The sequence below is a fragment of the Amblyraja radiata genome, chromosome 9 (genome assembly GCF_010909765.2).
Source record: "Amblyraja radiata isolate CabotCenter1 chromosome 9, sAmbRad1.1.pri, whole genome shotgun sequence".
NCBI classification, from domain to species: Eukaryota; Metazoa; Chordata; class Chondrichthyes; order Rajiformes; family Rajidae; genus Amblyraja; species Amblyraja radiata.
This window is the reverse complement of record NC_045964.1, coordinates 28216166-28242376: the sequence shown is the minus strand read 5'-3', so window position 1 is coordinate 28242376 and position 26211 is coordinate 28216166. Positions and strand designations below refer to the sequence as shown.

The 26211-nt window shown below is 39.2% G+C and overlaps 1 protein-coding gene and 1 long non-coding RNA gene across 10 annotated transcripts in view; one reads left to right on the top strand and one right to left on the bottom strand.

Annotated features, from left to right (window-relative positions):
• The window catches only part of meis2 (Meis homeobox 2), a 124337-nt gene extending 103531 nt beyond the window's left edge, over positions 1-20806 (bottom strand). For 3 of the 9 annotated variants that reach the window (XM_033026952.1, XM_033026957.1, XM_033026958.1), the window contains exons 1-7: positions 19601-20245; positions 19082-19311; positions 18304-18445; positions 17937-17987; positions 17195-17245; positions 16126-16275; positions 4991-5108 (exon numbers count right to left, since the gene is read on the bottom strand). In XM_033026952.1, coding sequence (XP_032882843.1) covers positions 4991-5108; positions 16126-16275; positions 17195-17245; positions 17937-17987; positions 18304-18445; positions 19082-19311; positions 19601-19612 — 754 coding nt within the window. In that variant the 5' untranslated portion in view covers positions 19613-20245. Of the gene's footprint in view, positions 1-4990; positions 5109-16125; positions 16276-17194; positions 17246-17936; positions 17988-18303; positions 18446-19081; positions 19312-19600; positions 20249-20689 lie in introns of those variants that run through there. The other 6 variants (XM_033026955.1, XM_033026956.1, XM_033026949.1 and 3 more) reach the window with 4 other exon arrangements.
• A 266-nt stretch (positions 20807-21072) lies between these two features.
• LOC116976906 lies at positions 21073-25989 on the top strand. The gene is made up of 2 exons (XR_004413071.1): positions 21073-21888; positions 23897-25989. It is a non-coding gene; the product is annotated as an uncharacterized LOC116976906 (long non-coding RNA).
• Positions 25990-26211: the final 222 nt, after the last annotated feature.

Below are 26211 nucleotides of genomic sequence, written 5' to 3'. Positions count from 1 at the left end.
TATCAATCCATGTTCTCCAGAGATGCTGCTTGACCTGCTGAGTTACTTCATCACTTTGTGTAATTTTGTCCATACTGTACGGCTCTGAAATTCTCTTTCCTCGTGGATACAGACTGTTTATCGCAAGATACTGAAACAGTGATGCCTGTCCTATTGGGACTGAAATTACAATTAGGTTAAAAAGTAGTTGCGGATTCCATTAGGTCTTTTTCAAACAAATATATGTCATTGATGATTGCACACAGCAGTTATCAAAACTCTTTTTTGACACTCCTTTCAGAAAAAGAACCCCCCATTAGTATTTAACAAGATCTGTTAAAGGCATTATTACATGTTTTGGGGGCAAAAGTACTGTTCTGATCAAAGGCATTAAACATGATGTTTGTTCCATTATAGTCTAATAGTTTGCAGAGAAAGTACCGGTGATTACAAGGCTGGGAATCTCTCGCAGAAGTCGCCCTTTTCTCAATTACTTGCTGAGCATGAAAACTTGGTGCAGGCCACTGCCACTCATTTGCTACTGCCTTCCTTTCCCACTGCTTACTAATCATGCTGCGTTACCCCTTTCTCAAGCCCAGCACACATCTTGGCTCCACCTCAGGAGTCATCATTGTTTGCTCAAGAACCAATGCACAAATCATCACCAAACGGCCCGCAGAGTCTGACGGTGGTGCAGCGGTAGAGTTGCTGCCTTGCAGTGTCAGAAACCCGGGTTCAATCCTGACTAAGGGTGCTGTCTGTACCATATGGTCACAGGAAGAACGTATAAACTCCATATAAACTTCATATCCCATAATGAGGGCATAAACAAAAGCTTCACCTAAAACTTGGGTAAAATGCATTTTAGCATTTGAGTAAGCTTCAAATTGCAATAAACAGGGGAAGGCAATGAATCTGCTTCCTATCAGTCAATGGCAGGACAGGTATAGGCATAAATCTGCATGTTTCTCCTGTCGGGGAGCAGATGAGCAATGGGCTGCGGGTTTGTGCATGGACAGCTGTTTTGGTGATTTCCCGGTTATTGGGACACTAGGTCACCAGTTGTCCCCTCAATCATACTGCTCACCCCACCTCATTTCCTGCATTGCATGAGAAACTCTGGGATGCAGGTTTGGAAGGGTCATCAATTTTGTGGCTTTATAGACAGTCAGAGATTTCCACCCCACCTGCTTTTCTTCATTCAAATTTCCGATCAAAGGTCCCGGATGTGAAACATTAACTGTTCTCCTTTCTACAGATGCTGCCTGACATGCTAGGTGTTTCCAACATTTATTATGTTCATATTATGAGGGGGGACCTCATTGAAACTCACCGAATAGTGAAAGGCCTGGATATAGTGAATGTGGAGAGGATGTTTCCACTAGTGGGAGAGTCTAGGACCAGAGACCATAGCCTAAGAATAAAAAGATGTACCTTTAGAACGGAGATGAGGAGGAATTTCTTTAGTCAAAGGGTGGTGAATCTGTGGAATTTATTGCCACAGACACCATCAATGGATATTTTTAAGGCGGAGATCGACAGATTCTTAATCAGTAATGGTGTCAGGGGTTATGGGGAAAAGGCAGGAAAATGAGGTTGAGAATGAAAAATAGATCAAGTCAAGTCAAGTTTATTCGTTACATACACATATGAGATGTGCAGTGAAATGAAATGATTAGCCATGAATGAATTGTGGAGTACACTTAATGGGCCGAATGGACTAACTTTGCTCCTATAACTTATGAAATTATATTAGTGCCCATAGTATTTTGAATTTCCATCCTATTGCTGGTGTAACAAGGGGAATATGCCAGTGCTGTGTAGTAAAAACAAGAAAATAAAATGGCACTATGAAGAACTTACATACAACATGCAGAAGTACAGCACAGGAATAGGCCCTTTGGCCCATAACTTTAGTGCCGAACATGTTACCAAGATAAACTAATCACATCTGCCTGCACATGATCCAGATCCCAACATTCCCAGAGCGGGTGTGAGAGAGAGCGGGTGTGAGAGAGAACGACAGACATTTGTGAATAGAAGGATAGGCTTACATAGAAGAGTGTATTTATGGAACATGATCAAAGGCGAGGGTTAGCAACACAGGATTACTTCAGTGAGTGGGTTAACCTGTTGAAAACACTCAAATCCAGTTATAGATCATAGAAAGTGCAGCACAAGAATGGGCCCTTCTGACCACAATATTTCTCCAGAACACGATGCCACGTTAATCTGATTTTATCTGTCTGTGCTTGATCCATATCCCTCTATTCCCTGTACTTCCATGTGCAAGTAATAGAAAGACAATATCTCCTCACTTTTTATTGAATTTTACTTTATTAATTGTGCAGTAACAAGAGAGGATTTAAGAAAAACTAGTCAAATTCACCTTGCAGTTGCTGTATAATGGTGGGGATGGGATGGTTATCAGTCCTTGGGAGAATTTTCACGTTCAACTTTACAGTTTTCATTTTGTTTTGGTTATCTCCTTAATTTGAGTTTTGCATATCCCCGTAAACCCATTACTCGTTTTTTTACCACTTCACCTACACAGAATTCCTAAATGTCTCAGGAAAGAGGAATGATAGAAGAAGCAGATGTGTATCATGTACACAGAAGCTATATCATTGTCCTGTAATGTTGTAATGTTATGCATGTACAATATTTTCCTGGATTTCATGAATTTCATACTGTATTTAACTTTGAATGAAGGTGCTTGCTGTCAGAATCCCATGACACTGTAAATGCCTTGTGGGAACTGTATGATTTATGTCTTGCATTAAAAAAAATATTTTGAAGTAAATATGAAACAGTAGCCCATGTATTATTCCACACATCTGACTACAGAAACCCCCCACATGAGTGAAGAAGAATAAAGCTAGCACTGAATGTGCAATGTTTTATGCTTAAATTTGTTGTTTTTTGACTTTTTGAGTTTGTCTTGAACTTAATAGTTTATCATTCAGTCTGTATATCACTGTTTGCCCTCAAGATATAAAATGCAAACGGTGTTCTGTGAAATAAAAGTCAGGGAATTCCAAATGATTACTGTCATGTACGTATTTTAGAGAATTTGACAAGGTTTATTTATATTTAGGTTGAGCATGCTGAGAATAACTTTTAACTACTGTACCGATATTGGTGTATTATTTTGGATATCTCATTGATAAACAAATGACAAATAATATTTTAAAATCTATTCTGTCTACATTTCTACAAATTCTGCTTTGAATGCGGGCACAATAGTGCATATTCAAAATATTCTTCAAACAGGCAGATTACTCTGATATTGTGATTCACCTAACAGAATTTTTCAACAAATTTTGCTAGATTGAAGGACATGGATATGTGGATATGCCTTTGACTTCTGAAGCTGTATTTGGTGAACAGCAATGATTCTACACATGCCCGCACTCACGTACAACACGCACACACACACACCAACATACACTCCAGGAGGCAGACAGGAAAACTCACTTACATTCGCACACTCTTTCACTCACCCACACACGCACACACACTCTCACTCGGTCACACACACTCGGCTCACATGCACACTCCCAGTCACACACACTCGCTCACACGCACACTCCCAGTCACAGACACTCGCTCACACACACACTCTCACTCACACACATTCTCACTCACACACGCACACACTCGCTCACACACACACACTCTCGCTCACACTCACACACAGGCTCACACACACACACACACACACAGGCTCACTCACACACATACACACAGGCTCACACGCGCTCACACACTCTCACTCACATACACACTCTCACATACATGCACTCACACACACTCACACACACACATAATTGACCACCTACCCACCCACCCACCCCAGGGCCATCTCGTTCATGCTCCAGCCTGCATTGTGCTACCATAACTCAGCAAACCCACTGCAAACCAGACAGTTTTGAATTTCAGCTGGGACCTGGACGACCTGTTAATGAAACTGCATAAGGGTAAAAACCTACAGTGTTGAGTTATGCCTGTGTTGCAAGCAGACTTGGAGTCAAAACGCTTCAAGCGTTAACGTAATTGCAAGAATGTGAAAAATGAAGCATCAAGCTCCTGAGCAAAGCAAAAGGTCAAGCCCGAGCCTCTCACAACACTGCTCTGTGGAAGATGGCCTCATTTTACCATTTAATCAGCCTCATGCTCTGTTGTCTCCATAATTTTTTTAACCTATTAAAAAATTGCAATTAACTTAAAAAATTGCACTCTGTCTTCAATAAGTGACATTCACTAGCTTTCCATGTTAAAATATGATCTGTGGCATATATGAAAAACACTGCACTCAACCCAGAAGACAGTCAATAAGTGCTCAGCAGATTGCAGGTCACTTGAACTTATGCATGTAAAATAATCAATACTTCTCGAAGATTAGGTTTTCAGGATCTTCAGAAATGACACCGAAAACAAATGTATGGCACCCATAAATACCAACTAGATAGGATTTTTTTTTGTTCCTGCTTGCAGACCAAATTCAATTAAAACCACAGTTTCCCTATATAATAGTGCTACAGTCGTACAGCACTTATTAGTTTCCACATCATAGTGGCATTACCCTAATACTGCAATAATTCATATAACAAACTAGTCACTACCGACAGAGCAACATCAAACAACTGAGGCTTCTCCGGAAAGTGGATAATGTCACAAAATATATGGTACACTGTGACCTTTGCCTCTTGAATGGATTGGGTTTATTTATATGATCCAGAAAAAAACATTATTCATATTAAAAGACAAAAGGCTGCAGCAGCACTCATTACTTAACCTGTTACCACTGTTTCCATATTAACTGCCGTATCCTTTCCTTCATGCAAGTTATGTCAGTAGTTTAAAGAAATTGTTTTCACTGACAGCTTCTCTGCTGTTATGTACCCAACCCCTCTGATATTGATGTTGGTTTTACGATGCACGCGGTCGTGGGAACCTGTGGTTTGTTTAGTCATGCCTCTGATGATCAAGGAAAGAATTCACCTCTTACCCTGCTCGCTGCTGTTGTCCCCACTTTGGGAAGCATGTCCCCCACTGGAAGGTCCCGGTGTGCCTGCGGAGTGTGTGGAAGTAGCGTCATCGTGGTCTCTATTCCAAGATGATGGGTTCTGATACGAGATATCCACCACAGGGTGTTTCCAGGTGGTATTCCCAAAGCAAGTGCGGAACACAGAGAACAAAGAAAGGAAATAAATTAGCAACACAAAAGTACAAGCAAAATGATAATTTTTCTAAATGGAATTAATTTCCTTAATGACATCTTCCTAATGCTTGACAACAGCTATTGTTCAGGCAAGATTAACAATATACTAATATGAAAATTAGGCTGATCTTCAAGGACCATTGTGGTCAGTATTGTTTTATTATGAATGGGGTAGCACAGTAACGCAGCAGTAGAGTTGGTGTCTTACAGCACCAGAGACCCGCGTTTGATCCTGACCACAAAGGGTGCGGTCTGCATGGAGTTTGTAACTTATCCCTGTGTGTGACCGCATGGGTTTTCTCCGGGTGCTCCAGTTTCATCCCACACTCCAAAGACGTACAGGTTTGTAGGTTAATTGGCTTTGGTTAAGTTGTAAATTATCCCTAGAGTGTAGGAGAGTGAGGTGAGCTGAAGAGCCTGTTTCCAGGCTGTATATCCAAAGTCTAAAAATCTAATAATATTTTGTGTTATCTTTGCACTAAATGTTATACCATTTATCTTTTACCCGTGCACTGGCTAATTGTATTCATGTATAGTCTTTTCTCTGATTGGATAGCATGCAAACAAACAAAAGCTTTTCACTGAACCTTATTACACATAATAATAAACTAAACGGAACAATATTTTGTTGTAAAACTTAACTAGGGGTTATAGAGTCTTTACCGCTGCATTAAAAGGCAGGTATAATATTAAAACCGCGCAAGATATTCACTGTTACTTGTCTTGATGCTGTTCTTTTCCATTTTGTGATGTGGAGGTATACAGTTTATATATTAGCGCCATGATTAATGAGACTGAATACCACAGCTTACTGCTGAACTGCAGAATGTTAGCTCCTCCTGCCCCCCCTCCCCTTTCCTAGTTCTTCATAAAGCCATGCCTCTACTTAAAGGAAAACAGGGTTTCTACTGTACGGGAAGGACTTTATCAGCACCACATGAAGGCAGGGAAAAGATGGAATTTCCTTTCACAGACCAAAAAAAAAAGAGAAAAATGACACGTGATAAAGATCAGCCTTTGGGCTCAATCTGTAAAACTCAACACCTGCACACTATCATCATTGCCAACAGGCACTTCGACTTGTGAGACAGCCCGATGTGTACAAAGCCTACAGTTAAAAAGAATGTTGCGGTACAAAGTGAATAAAATAATTAGACAAAACAGTTCGTCATAAAAATATAAATACTGGTTTTCTTTAAAACAAAAAGGCAAGCTACAAAGAGCCGACACTAATAGCTCCAAATCAAACACAGAATAAAGTGTAAATCTCAAATCAATAATTTTACCATTGTGCAGACGATGGTGGAAATAAAAACCAGATGAATCTGCAAAAGGATGAATGTTGACTAGACACAGAGCAGCACAACCACAGCAACAAATTAATGCAGACCGTAAAATAAAAGCAATACTCTGCAGCAAGCTCAGCCTGGATTCTGGAGGGTTGATGACCAAGAGAGTCCCTTTTTATCTCTAAGCTAGGAAACCACTCAAGCAGCTTTGAGCTCAAGGCAAACAGTAGGCAAGAACTCTTCAGGCCGCTGCAGACTCTTAGCGTCAGCTGTTTGCCGGATGGTAATCAGATAGAGAGCTATGAGAATGAAGTGAAAAAGAAGGAGACAATAGCCCTGCGTGAATCTGGTTCAGTAACAATGCAGAGCTAGAACCTTCCTGTAGAAACAAGACAAATGTAACGAGTTCACCTTGGTGATGGTTTAAAGGGGTGCACAAAGTGCATCTAATTTTGTGCACTGGCAGTTCTCTTAGGTTACTCTTGCTATCACTCTTTAACACAGATACAAAGATTATATTTGCAACTCAATAACATTTCTTCTATATTCCATTCCAAATTTGAACAGAAACAAATTAAGTGTTATTGTAAATGGTTTAGTTAGTTAGTTTAATAGTTAAGTTTAACGGATGCAATGTAAACAAACATAAAGAATAATATTTATTGTAAAATTGGAAATACTTATTTCAGAACAGATAACTTCACACACCAGTCTGAACGGTGGTCTTATCATCAGTGTGCATCCTATCCCCCTTTCCTACATTCCACAATGGCAATGGCTGCATTACTACCAAGCACAACATACAAACAAAAGGGATACAACAAACATGGAATGATTCCAAGCATTTGCAAATAGCAGGCTACAATGATTCACAACACTACCAATACATTTCCCACCATCTCCATCACATACCCTCCAAACGCATTCCTAATTGAGTTAAAAAGAGTTAAAGAGAGAATGCCTTGCTGAAGAGTGAATGCAGCGCAATAATAGGAGCGCAAAAATAGATACAAGAAGCTATGTCTCCAGGGATAGTATTTTCTATTTGCTGGTCTACAGACTCACAGCTGATAATGCAAGTTGTAATTAATATAAAAGCAGGAGACAATATGGGTAAAGCTTGTACTGGCTGGGCCACAGGAGAACATTTTACCACCATACAGTCCCTGTCATTTACACATCCTATCTTCCGTAGCAAATGAAATGTTGCCACTGTTTCCCCTCTTAGAAGCCTGAAACAGATTTAGCACAGACACTTAATTTTGCTGGGGGAAAATGTTAAAAGAAAATTAGAATAAGAACGGAGACAGAGAGAATGGATATCAAAGGGACTCAGAATGAGCATGATAGAGAGAAAGAGAAAGACAGAAAGAAATAAAGAGATCATAAAGACTAGGAGAGAGAGAGAGAAAGAGAGAGAGAGAGAGAGAGAGAGAGAGAAAGGGAAAGAGAGAAAGAGAGAGAGAGAGAGAGAAAAAGAGAGAGAGAGAGACAGACAGACAGACAGACAGAGAGAGAGTGACAGACAGAGAGAGAGAGAGAGACAGAGAGAGAGAGACAGAGAGAGAGAGAGAGAGAGAGAGAGAGAGAGAGAGAGAGAGAGAGAGAGAGACAGAGAGAGAGAGAGAGAGAGAGAGAGAGAGAGAGAGAGAGAGAGGTAGAGAAACCAAGAGTGACGGAGGGAGAGAAGACCTGGTCTCAAGGCAAATTAAAAAATAATTTAATATGTTTGCCTTTTGTTAGTGGGGTGCATTCATCATAGTGAGCAATGTAAATATCTTTACCAGCCACACTTTATGAAAGAAAGCTATTTTTGATAATAAAATGATGCATCATTCGTCAAACTCTCTGTTTGGGAACACATTTTTTCAAATCATGTTTCTTAAGTTTGTGAACTTTTCTTTTTAATATTTATATCGTACTTTAAAGAATTTTGTTTGATATTGGAAGTTTCATATTTAATAAATTCGGCATGCCCTCAGTAAGGAATATATTTCTTTTGTCTAACTACTACACACATTAAAGATAAAAGGCCAATTTAGGCAAATTAACCTTGTGTATTTAAGTGTACCACATAACGTATTTTTGGACTCTTTCGTTGAAGCGTTGCAGTATTTTATACTAACTGGTAATAATATCAATTTCAAACGAACATAAAAAAGAATTTGGTTCCAGAGGTATATTACACAACCACTTAGCACTTAGCACATGCCATCAAATGATTAACTGTGAAATAATAATGAATCTACAGAAACCAATCATTAAAAAAAAAGCCATCTATCTTTAAATTACCTAATCTGATAAGATTTTTTGATAATGAATCACCACAATACAGATTGCCCTTATTTGGAATAAAAACAGCCATATCATTACTAAAAGTAGATATTTACAATTGTATATTTCCTATCAATAAAGCGTTAACAGTTTTTTATAAACCAGCATCTGCAGTTCCTTGTATCTAATAATTCAATAGTGGTACAAATATTTTTGCCTATTTTTGTATATATTTCCTTAACATTTAAAATGCAATGCCTACATAGTAACTAATAAATCCATTAATAATAGTAAAGAAAGTTAAAAATAAATTCAGGTATGCACGATTACAAGGAATGATTTGCTGGCAATGACTTTAAGGTTGTAATTCAATCTTGGGCTCCTAATACTCATGGACTACTCGAGCTTTGCTCTTGTGTTTGTGACATCATCATAACTGTGCAGTAGGATTACTACTTTATATCTCCGCACCAGAAATTGACTTGATTTTATTGTGGGGGGTAGTCGAGATTGTAATTAGTAAATAACAATTACGGCTTTTCATCTATTTTCCTTTTTTAAAATGCAATCGAAATTAATAGTGTGGCAAAAATCACAACAATGGAATTACCACTTTACTAATCTATAACTCTTTGAAACAGTGTTCCCTGTCCCCCCCCCCCGCAAATGTAACTAACTGACAATTTTAATGGTTCTAGGGCAAGGCAGGTAGAAGGTTTAATGTGCAAATCAATTCCAATTTTAAAACCATGCAATAATAAATAGCAACAGTTCTTATGGCCAATAAATAATTACATTGGCTGATGTTAGTATCAAGGGTGTCAAGAGAGTAAAAGCAAATGTGTGTATGTATCTAACCTCTCAAACTATCCAACTAAAATGTGAACAGTTATTTGCTTTTTTGGCCTATATATACACATGCATACCTTCCCCCAACAGCCTCAATGAAGTACTAAAGTGTAAAATAGGGATTTCTGAGAAGTAGGTAGATTCACAGCTGTACTTAAAAATGGTCTCCAGAACATGCAGCTGCCCCTCCTCAGAGCGCTATTTGCTGACTGCTAAATATTTCTGCCATAACCCTGTTTTACCTTTACCCAAAACTATAGCAACAAATCTGAATCACAACTTGATTGGCTTAGACTTCGTAGTTTGCAAGGGGAAATTAAACCATATTATTACAAGTTTTACTTTGAAATATCTATTCTATGCATTTGCACTGAAAATATTTCACATTGATATACTTTACTAAGCACAGGAATTCAAAATGCATTACCTGCATCCTCATTTTACATTTCATTACAATTAACATACATCCATAATCAGGTTATAAACCTTTCTTTTATTGGTAATTCATTAGCTGTCACCTATTTATCAGGGTTATGCTAAGCAGTACTCATGAGTGAATAGTTTGTCCTCATGATCAAACTAGGCGGAGAAAGCTATTACTTTCACACTTTAAAAGCATATAAAAAACATTTGCTTCTCCTTTGTCTATAGAGTGAAACAGCAGCAAGAGTTTAAGCATTGCCAATCCTGAACTCCTACTGTTTAAAACTAGTGTTAACTCAAAATCCTTTGCCATGCAGGCAGCTGCGACCAGAGCATTCTAATAGGCAAAGCAAAATGGTCTCCTTAAAAATGGCTCTGCAACTATTTTCTTTGCTTTCTGTCATTTTGCGAGCAACAGCAGAGGCGGGAGGGTTTTGCTATTTCTATATCTGCCAGCAGTATCCCTGTCAAAAGTGCAAGGCAATTTAAGCTAGAAAAAATATTCACTGGCAAACATTCAAAGGAATGATACCAAGCAACAAATGATTTCATGCAAAACAAATTAAATGTGTCGACATAAGCATAATCATCATACATAACACGGAGAAATGTTCATCAACTTTTCATTGCTGAATACACTTTCTAATGCTAATCCTGAGCAATTTTGCCAGAAGGATGACATTATTGGATCTAATTTTTTCCCCCCCAAATGCTCTTCATTAATGGTGAAAAATAAAATATCTAATTGGGTTGTTAGAAATTTACCATGGCATGTGCGCACAAGGTGTAAGCAAACTGTGATTTCACTGTTTTCCTTTATTTGGTCATTACAAACTAATAACTATGACATAGATCCAAACAACTGCAGATGCTGGATAATAAACAAAAGGACACAAAGTGCTGGAGTAACTCAGCAGGTCAGGCAGCATCTCTGGGGAACATGCATAGGTGACGTTTCAGATCGAGACTCTTCTTCAGATAACTATAATAACTAGTGCATTTCTCTAATGATGTAAGACATAAGTGAGTTTCTAGGAAATATTGAAGAATTGATTTCATTTTTCAATTTCTAAGTGTTTAAAATGTATTGTAATCCTTTTTAAGTAGTTCACTGTAAGATTGCAAACCGCATTGTGGCCTCTTAGAGAAATATAAATTGTATTTCAGTTATAGCACATCACTGCAAGCATTTGATACCCAAATGAAAGGTTAGAAGCTCAACTATCAAGACTCCATACCATTTGAACTTTCATTGTGGAGTGATTTCTGTCACTCTGTAACCAGACCACTAGATGGGGCATTATATAATTTAGTAAATTACTTCATCAAAGGGTGAAAAATGCACCTTAATAGAAATCCACCCAGAAACCACCTCCCACCCACTATTCAGAGTGCAGTACTGACAATCATTTTGCACGAGTCAGCATCCACCCAAAAAATCTCGCCTGCTAAACAATTATTACTAGACGTAGAACAATGAATGCATTGAAGGTAATGGAAGAAAAATGTTTGAGGAGAACAATAAAATAATTACCATTGCACAAAGCACTTAGATAATTGTTTCCTTGGTTCAGAAGGTGAGTGGTTGAGCAGTAGAGCTTGGAACTCTGCCCCCACCACCCCACTAATTTTATCTACGGCTGGTGATAATTAGTCAATCTGGATGATAAAAGTTGCCCCATCGGTACTAGATTGGCAACAAAAGAAAATTCACTTAAGGTTTCAGGGCCTGATCTGGAACCAGGAACCTTTGCTGGAAATTTCCGTGCATGGATTTGGAGAAGGTCAGGATTAATCTCAGCTCTGATGTCTACCATGACTGTGAAATAACACGATTTCACAATATCTGCCGGTCATTGGAAGTATTATCATTTACATGAGATGCCAAGAGGTTCAAGTATCAACGCAACTATATCCTTACAAGGATATATCTTCAGTTGAGAGAGAACTAAGGTAATTAGCAGAATAAAAGTGAAGTACAGAGATTGCCTGCTATAACAATAAATAATGTACCTAAACCCAGAAACTACGTAGAATAAATTCATATGCAGTTATGATTTTGGATGAGTGCAATAATATAAAAACTACGCTGGTGAGCAATTGACATTCTTTTGCTGCAGAATAACAATTGGATCTTTAAAATGCTAAGTCCACCAAATTCATTGTTAAAAGATAATTCTACATATTCATAAGACTGTTAATGTGCAAGGATACCAGCTGATCTATATCCCATGTAAATAATAATGAAATTAAGGAGGTAATATGAAATATGAAAGCATACAGTTATTAAACATTTTCCGTGATGACTTTTGGTATCAAAACTATCACTTATAATCTCCATGCACTTTTCAACTGAGCAACACCTATAGTTCCCACACTTAAAAGGGCTGCCTAACCATTAATGATGTGCCTGGAAATGTGAAGCAGATTTTGTTTTAAAGAACCGTAACAAAATAAAATGTACGCATGGAAGAGGTATTCCTTAAATAGAATGTCAATTAAAATTCTTATTAATTTGCTGAAAGTATTTTGTGAAAATGTACTTGAGAGGGAGGGGTGGGGGGGAAACACTGTTTCTAACTTCAAACCGACGGGTGTGTGCCTTTTGTCGGGTAGTTCGCAGATGAGTGTTTATACAATGTGGGAGCAGAGAACTAGTTACTTTAAGAATACTTTTAGACCATGTCCCACCCATATTGCTCATGCCTGTGTACATGTAAAAACCTGGGTTGATTAGTATATATATTTTTAAGTGTGATACAGTCAGAAGTTATAGTTTGCACGATGTTAAAAAAGAAAAAACACACAAAATTGGGTGTTTTGCAAATAATTACAATTTTCAATGTATCTGAATTGGAATCTCAAAAATGAATAGATTTTTGGCTAAGTTATGTTGGGTCTGTAGATTATACTCATTGTGGTTAAATATCAACACTATCCAAAAAAAGGTATATGCAAAGGAAGAAATGAATGAAATAAAATAGAAAAGTAAATACAACCCGCCCATTAGAAATACAACAAAGTTTCAACAATTCTTTAGGAAAATCTTTTTATCATCGAAAACAGCAAAGACAGGTGTGGATGTTAGATGTTGAAATGAGTTAAAAGCAAACTGAGTAAGATTTCTACTTCAAGCCTAGTAAAATATAATTTAAAATATAGTCAAATCATGACACTTAAAACTGTGAATGAATGAATAATAAATACAACTTTGCCGAGTCGAAAGGGCATGGCTGCACAATACCCTACTTTACGTCTCAGCGATAATACTGTATGCATATGCTTGCTTCCAACTATCCCTATCCACACACAAAATATCTTCATAAGGATTTAGTAGTCATCAAGCAGTTGTATCTTTCTCCCCATGTGGCAGATTGTCACCACTGAATAGGCAAGGAGAGGTGTGTGCTTTCGGGGTGTCAGGCAGCTGTCACAGATCTGTCACTTCTATAATGAAGGCAATCCTAGCTCACAACAAATTAAAACACATTTCCTTTCAATCGGCGCTATTCAAGATCTAAATCAGTTCAAACACTCTAGCCATTTCATGTGCAAATAAAACAATACAGTACATGCATGGATGAGAATGGCTACACACCAGGTAAACAGAGAAGACTACAAGCTGCTTCAGATCCTTTGAAATACTTCTTCATCACCATCAATGCACTAACTTTCACCAGCTGAAATTTAGCTTTGTCTTATTACTGAAAATCCATATCAAAGGAAAAAGAAGTCAAACGAAATTAATTAAGATCTTCAACAATCACTTATACCTTCCAGTGCCCTTCCTGGGATCAAAAAGACATAAGTAATTGTAACAAAGGTATGAGAGAAAGATTTTCATCTTTTGTTTGCTGTTATCTCTATTTTCTTTATCAGGTTCCCTAACCTACTCTTCCCTCCCTCCTGCAACCGATCAGAGTATTACCAGAAATTAATGTACAAAATATTATCACCAGAAAAACAAATTGCAACTGTCCCTTGAATTTTTTTTTTAATACTAATGTTTAATTTCTTTCAAATGTAGACAATATAGAGTGAAAAGAGCAATGTATGATCATAATCCATTTCACAAGACACCAAGACTAGTTGTGAATAATTTTTATACAGCTCTTCATCACTCTGCTGGTGTTCCGGTTGCTCAAATTAGTGCCCCTTTGAAAACAAATGGCAGGGGGTTTGATGTAAAAATGTTCATAGTTGAAATCACCAGGAAATAAAGGCTCTAAATTATAATACTTAATGAAGTGGTAAAGCCTAACGGGTGCGAGATAAATGGGTTGTTATATTTAGTCTGTTTTGTGTTCAGAATGTTGCACCACTGTAACTAAAACTACAGTTATCATATTATCAAAATGTTAACCTCCCAACCTCATCCCATTATAGTGTGTAAATTAGAATTTTTTAATGGAACACGGTAAATTGGCAATAGCATCTGCCATCTGCCAGTAACTTAAACAGGCTAGTTTATCTAATCTCTTCAGTATAAACACTAGTGTGCTACATTTCTACACATCAATATGAATTGAGGTACTTTCCCATTTTGAGAAAAAGCAAATACCATTTTGTATTGAAAGTCAAATATAATCCCCCTCACAACTATTCTGCATGGGGATATGGTCACATTTTCCATTATAATCAAACTACAATTGTGATTGAAATGCAAGATAAAACGTTTATTAATCTGATCCAGTTTTACAAACGAGGTCCTGATAAAAGAATATAAAATGCATTAAAATGTCATCCAATTGTTCAGCAGAGTTTCTTATTGGTTTTTGTCTTCGCCTGCCAAGAAAGCTTCACAAGTCTATTGTTTCTTTTATAGTGGAAAAATACCTACTGCGGTCATTTAAAATTGCCCCATAATGCGTTCCTCTCGGTTTTAAGACACTCGTGAATTTGAGAAGCAGATCCTATATTGCGGTCTCCCTTGCGACCGAGGGGGTTTTCTAAGTACAATAATGCGATTTCCACACCTACAGTCCTTCCCCAGGTAACCCTTCAAATGCTTCAGGGAGACAGTGAGATTTCAAGAAATTGCAGCACTTTTCTGATTCTCTCGGGAGCATGCCTCTACTTTAGTGCGCTGAACGCGACTATCAGTACTGTCCCTCTGTGCGGCCAGCTGACAATCTCTCGCTAGGTATTCGCACGACGTACAGTATGTCATTTATACATGTGCAGCGTGTGTTCCAAGCTGACTGAAGACCAGCTGAAAACTTCGGTGTTCCCCATTTCAACCTTCACCACACCTGCTGCCTCTTCGCGCCGATGCGAGGGGACCCCTCTAAACACATACACAATTCTTCCTAAAAACACCGCAACACTCGCAGGTTGACTATGCTGCAGGACAAACGTCAAAGCGTGACTCTACTGCCGTTAACTTCGCGGTATCGTTAAAACGAATCACTGACAAATCCATATAAGGCGACTGTGTCAATTGAATCTCGGCATCCTAAGCACATTGGCCAGGTATCGATCGGTTTGAATAAATGAACACATGAAGCATTTTAATGCACGTGTAAATGCTCCAAAGAACTGTTCTCTCCAACCACAACCGAAAACACATCTTTAACCGGAACATTAGAAACGATGTGACTGACGCCAACAGACCCTCCGTAAAAACAGATATTTGCCTAGAGCGCTCAGTGCCAAATTGCGGGTTTTATTTTAAGTATGCAAACCCTCTGTTTCCAAAACCTCACAAAACATAAAGAATTCCCTCCTTGCAACTTGCATCGGTTTCAGTCTCTGACCCCGCCACGATTCTCCGGGCGGTAATAAACACGGCAATCGCTACATCTGGAAAACTTGGAATGCAAAAGTTAACAGCGCTCACTCCAACCCAACAGGCCTTGAAACTTCACATTAGATGCATCTTTAAAAAAAAGCAGGGATCGCCAGTCAGCGCTTGTGGAACTTTGCAGCGCCGTAATGCCAAATTCAAGCAGAAACGCGTTCGCAAGTCTCTGGTGCCAAGAGACGAGGTGGAACCTTACAGAAAGTCCACCACAGGTAAACAGTCGCGACAATTTACAAATAACACATAGCGATCCATGGCTGTAACCAAATGGAAACTGCACTTACATGTTCCGCTAAATTAGTCGACGATCCGGATAGCTCTTCGTGGTCAGATTTTGAATTCCCATCCCGCTCGTCGATGACTAAATCTATTGGCATTTTTCCTTTTAAACAACTAATGTACCGATGGCAGAAGTTATCACACAGCTCGTGGACCTGGAGGCAAAAAATAACACAAACAATCAGATGGCGAAATTTCAGAAACTAGTGTTCGCGTGGGGAGGTTGGGATAGCAGACATTATATTTAAAGGCGAGGAAACAATACTGAAATTGTTCGTGCTCTCAGAATTCTCCAGAGACTGGAGCAACAGGTATTTGAAACAGGACAAAAATATGCAGTTAACATTAGCAAATAACCCTCCGCATGAAACGACCCATATCATCTTACTACCCATTCATGCTCTCGTTAGAAATGAAATATATTCTGTTCATATCAGAGAGTTGAATAAGACGGGGCATCTATCTCTACATTATCGCTGGTATTGCAACGGCCGAACACGTCGTGCAATTGCTCACAGTGTTTCATTTGATACTTTGCTTTAAAATACTTAGCAATGACTTGACTTTCCTTACTGCGAACAATAATAATTGTGAAGCGGTTACAGCATTGTGTATTCTGTTCGCCCCAGTAAGTTAAACACTTCAGCGACTATGGAAATCACTTTGCAACACTGTAAAATGAATGTTGCATTCAAACTCAAAGCCACATCAAAGAAACACAGCGATCTGCAACTTAAAGTCGAGCACTTATAAACCAAGCACCCTCTTTTATTAAGAAATCAGCGTTTTAGCCCTTTGAACCTGCCCGGTATATTTTGTTTGGGGTTTATGTGAGAAAATCAAACGCCGTTAGTGAAAAACAGCCAATGCTCCTTCTTTTAACGTCACGTCAATTTTTATTTTTTACTACGTCTCCTCAAATAATTCAACAAAATAGATGTTTGGTTTATATGTTTCATTCACAAGTAAGCACGGTTTTTTGTATAGTATTTAAAGCAGTGCGCGTTCCCACTGCACAAACGCATTTACAAATGTAAGAGATCGAAAAAAAAAGCAAAAAAAACCAGATGTTACCTTTTCTAACTCCAAGAGATGGAACCTTAACACTTGTATAGCTTGAATCATCTGTAAATTTATCACACATGTTAGACATGCCAAACAGAAATACTAATCATTCTTTAATTCTTTGGTAGACTTCTATGGCGAAAGTAAAACTTTAAACATTTCAGCCGTGCAGTTTACATTGTTTTTTTTAATCTTTCCAAATCCAACGTTATAGCATTCAGTTCTGTTATGAAATCTTTTCGTGTTCCCCATGTAATTTTAAACGGGATAAAACAAAAGTTTGCGGGTTTCTTTAAAAACGCTCTTGGAACTAAGAGGCTGTCTCAATCGGGACGACAAATCTCTATACGTGTTTGAAGTCGGTTTTTGGCTCGTTTAAAACCGAAATCGGTGGGGATTTTGCAAAACGATCGTGTCGAAAGTGCGGGAAATGCTGAAGGGGCTCTTTCTTGCCGAGCGGTTTCCTGAATATCCCCAAACCTCCCGCGGCTGACGAGCGGGGTTGTGATGCATGTGTTACGCCGGTAACATTTCATCTCATGTGAAACGCCACTGAAATAAATTGGGAGTTATTTTAGGGCCACGCTAATTAAAATCCAGCAAAAGGGTCATCCTTGTTCTAATAGTTACACGAGGCGGTGTTTTCTTTACAGACAGCAACCCACGTGTACTGTGTGTGTGTGTGTGTGTATATATCTGTTATATATATATATATTGTGTTATAAAGATAATACAATGTTGAAAGTCTTACCAAGTTATCCAGCTCTGGATTTGAGGAGAATAATGGCTTTTCTGCGCGAACCTGAACGATAAGGGAAATAAATTAGCTTAATGCAATCTATGCATTAAGAGTTTGAGAACTTATCTTTAAACACAAGGATAGCCTTGGCGTCTCAAAAGGCAAGGTACACTTACTAAATAAATAGAATGTGAAACACAATTAGTGTATAAATGGTATGTAATTACTTGTAATTTGAGACATTTATTAAAATATTTCAACGTTCCACGAGGAGACACCTAAACAATTTACTGTTCACATTTAAGGAAATAAAATGAAAACTGCTGCAAGCGCTAGTGTGGTCTATCTGGATTTGTAAGGAAGAAGATGAATTGTAGACCTGCTTTGCGAATACTGCTATGTCCTCGTTGAAGGAGTCAGACGAGCAGACGTCACCGCCTGCCACGCCGGGTTCTCGGGGTGTGCAGGTCGCTAACTCGCATTTCTCAAAAACCAACGCTAACAGAGGAAATAAAGGATGCCTGCAAGACAAGGAGGATTTCGGTCAATTCTTTTCGGTCTTGCAGTACATGAACCCTTTCAAACTATGTTATGATTTCTTTTTTCATTTCAATAAAGAGAGTTCCCAGCCCTTCCTTCTATCTGCATTTCTTTGAGGAAACCCCCTGCAACTGGCTCACAAACTGATCATTCACGACTGGAGAACTGGGCTGCTACTAACGAGCACTGGTTAATATTGTGAATTATATATTAACAAATGTATATAGTTATTCACCCCTCCAAGTTAAGCAACAAGGCAGCAGCCATTTTGAAGTAAAACATAACTTAGAACAGAAACAGTGCAAAAAAAAAACTTGCAGCTTCCGGTCACTACAGAAAGCTACAATCATTCACGTTGGTGAATGGTAAAACAAAATCTTCACGTGCATGTGAAACAATATCACGGCGGATCCGACTGCACTGCATGTCAGCAAAATAGTGACACAAAGTTCAGTGCCCCGTGCGTGCATGCTAAAACTTTTCAAAACAACTAGATACTTTCTAACCCTCCCGAACTTGCTCTTTTTTTATTTTGCTTTCTACTGAGTTGTTTATAAACAGTTTTCCTTTTACTCTCTCAGAGGAGTGTCAGTGTTCTTATATATTTTATTACCTACCCATAAATTGCATCTTTATCTCGCTTTAGGGCATCGTTGACAGCGGAGCCCATGCTCGTGGGCATGACATTAGGATGAGGTGTATGTGGCCCGTAGTGTTGGCTATGGAGCGGTGGTCCGTGGTTGAGGTGGTGAACTGGAGGGATCGGCCGGGGGGCGTGAGGATCTCCGTACATGGACGCCGGGACGCCAACTCCATCCATCCCACCGTAATGAGCAAGTTCATCGTACTGCATCGAAGAGAGCAACATAGGAGCAGGAAAGGTGGTGGGTGGGTGGGTGGATAGTCGGGAGGTTGGGGAGGAAAGAAGAAGGGAGAAATATTGTAACAGAATTGCTTTGAAAACAGCAGACCTACGATAAGCATAACACCCGACCGTGCATATAATAGTTTGCATTTAAACCGATCTTTTTTGTTGTTGTTGTACATGGGCCGCCATCATCATTAGATGAGAAGAATCGAACAGGCCCCACCGATACAGGATTATCCGATAGGTGAGTGCTGCAGATTAAACCTACCCTTTGCGCCATCAGCCTGCGCTCCCACACTCGTGGATGTGCCGTCTCTGTAATATCCCCCAGTTCGCCTTAGTTGTGATTGCACGAGATCCCTTTATTTTCCCAATCCAGTTTTCGACTTCTGCTTATCCTCCAGTACCGCAGTTTAAAGCGGACCCAGGGAAGGAAACTTTGCCTTTTTCTCTCTCTCTCTCTCTCTCCCCTTGTTTTCTTTTCCAGAAGAAGCGAAAAAAAAATGTCAAGCCAAAAAAAAACACTGAAGGTTACGATCGGCCCGTCAACAGCCTGCTTGTAACAAAACTGTCGTCTCTCATGGCTTTTTGCCACTCCAGCTGTCAATCAAAGCAGGGTTGTCAAGGTATTGAATGAATGATGTTCAGCCGTTGCAACAACTCCGCTGCCTTGGACCGCTATCTTACTGTAAGAAGAAACGGCGATGAAAACGTTCACGAGGAGTTAACAACAAAAAAATAAGAGAGAGAATGGGGTGAAAAGCAGCCTCGGCTTCTTTCGTGGCTTTTTTTTTGTTGTTTGTTTGAATAAGTGGCTGTCAGTAAGTATTGAGGAGGTGGCAGGTTGGTTGGTTACAGAGTGAGTGTGTTGTCAGTAATAATGCGCTGGCAGCGCTGAGCGGCGGCGGCGGGAGAATGACGGAACCCGGAAGTAGTGTGGCCATAGCCAGTCTTACGCCAACCAGTCTCTGATATGCAGAGTATGCAATCCGGACTGCTGCAAGTCATAGGGGGGGAAGCCGAACAAAAATCCCCAACCGCATCCCGCCCCCCTCCCGCACCGGCACCACCTCCCAACCCCCTCTCTCCCTTCCCAATAAGATTAAAAGACAAGATCTCTAAATCAATCAGCATTGTGTTATCCTAACAAGGTTCACTGTCCCGCTTCCCTTTTCATAGCAAGCACGATCTTGGTGACAACAACAAAAAAGTTGTCGGCTTGTTAAAATATTTCAAAACTTCCCAAAGTGAGCTAATGACTACAACGCCGCGGCACCCTTTCTTAAACTTAAGCCCTCTTGTAATTCGCACTAATGAGATCCAGCGGTTAAAGAATTTCCACACTTGCCACACTTACAAATATAACATAGGCAACCCGTTAAGTCGTCCCATTTACGAATGACCAGGACACGAGCGGACGTGTTGGGATGGAGGTGCTTCAGCAGAACGGCGTCGGTTTTATTTGAGTAAGTGGTTAGTTGCGAAGTTCAACAGGCTTTAACATTATTTTGCATGCAGGCACTCTGTGTGCAAGGTTGTTTTCCTCCGGTTTACTTTTCCTTGCTTTGTTGTGGTTTTGCAGTGTTGCTTAAGACATTTATCACGGTAATCCCCCATAATGGTGCGCCTAATTGTGTGGTGTTATTTAAAAAAATTAAGTGCGCTCCCCGCACCCCCTTGAGCACAAATGAACTTTTCCAACAAAAAAAAAAGCTTTTGCAGGGAAAGTAATTTTGTGCCGCTCGTCCAATCCTTTTGCTGGATCCAATTCATGCACCCAGCCGTACATCATGGCAGTCAATTATCATAGCTTCATCTGATCATCAATCACAGGAGATGCTCGAAGTTAAGGGGCGGAGCATTAGTCGACCCATCGATTGCAGGAGTTTTGTATTTTCCCCCCCTCGTTCACGGTCCCCTGCACACAAAGGCCAAAGCGGACTATTCCGTTTAATATTTGCCTTCATCAATAGACACGCTGCCTTTTGTGCATGTGACATCACATATCGACGGTTCCACAAAAATGGCAAAATACATTGTCTACGGGATATTTGATTTCCAAAATTAAACACGAATCACGACTTTGTCAAGGCAGACAGAATATGTGCACTTTATTTTTTTTTTACGGACACTTGGCATAAAACAATGCAACTTTAGAGGTCAATAAAGCAAAAAAAAAGATGAATGATTAGGAGGATGATGATGATAGTGATAACCACAGCAATTAAGCAGTTTGATTAAACGAGGCATCATAACAACAATGATGTTTGTGAAAACACCCCTCATATAAAAAGTAAGATAGTGCAGCGGTTGAGATACGCCAGTGGGCATTCCAACACGCTTCTGCCTGAGTTTACCAGGGAGTATTGACAATGCAGGACACCGCCGAAAATCCGCTCCCAAAATACTTTTACGCATTGTCCCCCCTCTCTTCTTCCCCCGAAAAGAAAAAAAAAAGACGTCCAGCTACTGAAGACCAAGCTGCCTTCCGAGACGTTCTTCAAATAATACTTTTCTGGTATACTGTGCTAGCGACCTGTCCTCCTGTACAGCGTGGTAAGTGCAAGCGAGTCTTTAGCAAGTGTTTCATTAATAAGCATTTATTCTTAGATACAAATGACAACGTTGTCATGGTTTTGCCTAAACGTGCGGCCACACATTTATGATTGCTCTGTTGTAATTTGCGTTATAATGCAGCAAGGCAACGCGACGGAAGATGGGTGCATGTAGCGCGGTGGGCTAATGGGTGAGACGCTCGGGTTTTAATTGAAGGAGCCACACATTTTCACCTATTTGCTAACGGTTGCAAGCGTTTCTGAACGGAACCCGAAACAGGGTACAAGTCGTTTGTAAAGTGCGAAACCTTTATGAAGCAATAAAGCGACGAGCTGGTAGCAGCGATGAGTAGGGGTGTTCTCAAGTGATAAATAAAAGTAAATGTTGTGTGACAGTCATCGGTGACTATTGAAAATGCATTTGTTCCGACTCATTTTTTGTAAATGGGTTTGACTGCGGCATCGTACCGTAACCATTTATATCTGTTGGAATATGTTGCAACTCGTCGAGTTGCAGATTAAATATTCCAACTGTACTCGGGCACAGATCTGTAAACTATATTCAGAAATAGGTAATTCCTTTCAAGCATGAACGGGGGATTCTTTTTTTTAGCATCTTGCAGGTCATCTGCAATGCTTGTGATATTTGCCAAATAACAATGTTTTAATCTTAAAGTTTCACAATCAGATTTGTGTGATCAAAAAAAAAAGTTTTGTTATAATTTCTCTAATTTCTAGCCAATATTATCAGAAAACGATTGGATCTCAGGCAGAATTTACAAAGGTCGGCAATAAGCAAGGCGCGGGTTCCTCCATATAAAGATGGTTTTCACCCGTCGTTTTATCGATGGGAATCTATTTATATAATGGTTACATTTCTTTGTGTGTGCAGAACGGAAGCACTTTAACGTAAACCGCGGCCTCACGTTTAATAAAGATTCACAACAGACAACTAGAAAGTAATAGTATTCAAATACAGACTATCAAATCGCGAAGAACATTTGTGTAAATTGCTTCGATGGTTTTCAATAAGAACCAACCCCATTACCAGACAGTTTTTTGTGACGATTTATTCCTGAATACATTAAATCTTGTTTGAGTTTTTTTGTTTCCCATAAAACTTTGGATTGGTTTCTGTTCTGGAAAACATTTTGGATGTCCAGTTCAATATATTCACTGTTTTGCAGTTTTACATTTATACTAATCTATACGTCTCAACGGGAATTTAATACTGAAATAAAGGATTTCCTATGTGTTTTCATTAAGAGATGGGACTTGAATAGCTGCCGTTCAGATAATGTAAATCTGTGCTATGTTATGGAGTACATCTCCATCAACGTGCAGATAGTAGGGGACAGAAGAAGATTGCTTTAACAGCCGGTAAAATTTCATCTTCTGGTGTCACATTGGGGTCATCTTGGGGTTAGAGCTATCACTGTTCAGTCTGACTAGTCCAGCTGTGTTGAGATTCATTAAGAGTACAGTATCTGTTTCAAGAAAAACAGCACTAAGACAATCAGAGGGGGAAGGATCCCGCTGTTGTTGAAACTACAAGTGCGCCGAACGAAATGGTAAATTATCAAAACTTCCTTAAATCCGCCACGAAATCCGCCAGAAACGCGCCTTGCCCACACCTCGCCCCAACCCCAACAGCCACATCCCTCCATTGTTTTTCAGCCCCATTTTAATTAAAAACATTGATACCATTCAGATTTACTAAATGCTACATTGTGTTGCTGAGCAGAACACGTCCACAGTATGCTATTGAGTAATCTGCTTGTGTCGCAGAAATAAAACGCATTTTCAATTTTAAATGAAAATCATCATAAGGTGAAGAGAAACGTATTCTTCTAAACTAAATGTTTCATCCGTGTGAAGATATATGCGTGATATTTATTCCTGAATACACAAATGCATGGATATATTACTTATAACCCGACTAAACTAAAATAGCTCTTTATATATCTTGTCAATAACGCCAATAACGATAAAATGTGTTTTAACTTAAGGTATCACGAACCGTCAATGGAGTGTCGAGTGACAGAAGCTCATAACAAGGAAGGAAAACGTAAAAGAAGACGATGACATTACGGATCTGCAATTATTTTGGTGATCTCGTTTACAAAAGGGATAGGTTTGAGTTTTCCCGACATTACCCACGGTTAACGCTTTCTTTAGTTTAATTTAGATTGTCTTTTATTCTACGATTATGTGAGTGTGTCTTTATTGCCGGTTCGGGCGTACATTGTTTTTCCCCTGACTATGTAAATTTCTTCATTTCTTCTCAGCAAAACTTTGGAGACTTCGCTTGCTCGGGTAAAGAGGTAAGACACGGCAGTGAACCCAAACATTTGCATTTTGTGGCTATTTCAATCAGTCACTTTATTCCAGAACCATGTTACCTAAATCGCTAAAATAGTAGAGTTATAGCTTGCTTAGTTTTTTAAAGAATCATAAACCTCATTTTATTCCACCCAAAATAGGGATAGGAAAAAAGATCGCGGGCGATTACGTTGAACTTCTGTTGACCCCAATGCAAATACGGCTTTAACAAGCCCTTCTCACTGGGTCTGATGTGAAGTCGTTACCTGCAAACGGCCGCGTATTAAACGCATTCCCTTATACTGCCCCAATCTCGGCAAAATCAACTAAACCGAGAGATATGAACTTTTGTAAAGTGTTCTGCCTTGGTGGGCGATTAGTTCATCCGAAGGCACTTCTTTTCGACAGCCCTTTAGCGCTATCTGGCGGGGCTGGGTGTAGTAATCCAGTTACTAATATATACTCAACTGTATTCCCCGAAATATATCAGAAAGCCTTGTAGCCGTACAAAGTTTATTTACCAGCAGGACTGGGTCAGCGATCGTTTTTTTAAATGAGCAGATTATATTGTACGCATTGAATCTAATTCAAACACAGTTCAATTTGATAACGTTGCCTCCAACACGCCAATGATCTCATTTCGTTTTCATTATCGAGAGGGTAAACTTTTCGATGACCGTATTACCATGCAGCCTGGAATGTTGAAATGCGTGTATTTTGCGATCGCTGCATTGCCTATTCGCTGTTCTACGTACTTTTATCTTCGCCTCACCTCCCAAAGTAATTGATTTCAAAATTAATACATTTTTTTGTTTTGGGAGCTAAGGGCGGTAATTCTAAATTGTCAGAACTGATTGCCGATATTATCTTTCCTCCTTAAGTGCATTTTAAAAGATATCACACATAAAGACTAATTATTTTGATCGCACAATGCCTGACTGCTTGCGAGGGAGATCAACCATGCATGGCTGAAAATTTGGAGGTCACTTTTGCGAGAACTTTTAAATCGCTATCGCTGTTGTGGAAATGATAACACCACAATACTTCGCCCACACAATGCTCCTTCCGCACGCGAATCGCGCATGAAAGCATTTTAAAGAATCGTTACCTGTTTCGTGAAGAGTGTTAATTTCTTTGCCGGGGGGGGGGGGGGGGGGGGGGTTAGACGAAACGTATTAAGGGTATTTAGCTGAATTTTTTTTTCTTTACTTGGCTGAATGTTTACAATCATTCATTCGGTAATATATAAACCCCTTCCAGTTTACGTGTTGTTTATTTATCACTCGCAAGACAAGCGGTATTTCTTTTTAGCAATGTTTTACATTAACCGAATAATGGAAAAAACAAAACAGGCCGATTTAGGTAGTTATTTTGGATGTTAATAGACTATGCTTCTCTGCTTCTTAAACACAAGCTTGTCGTGTTTATAAGTAGTGGGATCATTTAATGAGTGTCATTAAAGCGTGTTTCCATTGCAATTATCCCTGGATTAGAACCACCAAACCAGGTTAATTTGCAAAAAAGCAATTAGTGCCGACTGTAACAAAGCAACGAGCAAATCTTTATGGACTTTTTGTAATAGTCTTGCGATAAATTCCGCCCTTTCCCTATCTTGTGCATATAGCCCTTTTAATCTTGTACAAAAAGGAACGCTAATTTAGTTTCATACAATGCTTAACATTAACATATTACAGCAGCTGGTTTGTGATTTTCCCTTCTTTCTGTGGCGCGAACGCGTATGTTTTATGTTCTTATCTTCAATAAAGCTATTTTAACCGATTTTGTCCTCGATGGTTTGACCTAATTAAATGTAACTTCTTGTCTATACGCTATTTTGGGTTGCACTGGAAATTGGTTGCAAATGGCAGTTATTGAAATCACGAATCATTCTGCTTCATCTTTGCAGACACCCAGGAGGTAAGGGTTTATATAATAGGCAGTTTTATTATTTTAATATTATGATCAGTGCAAAACTCATAGAGCGTGCGTATTATTTATCGGT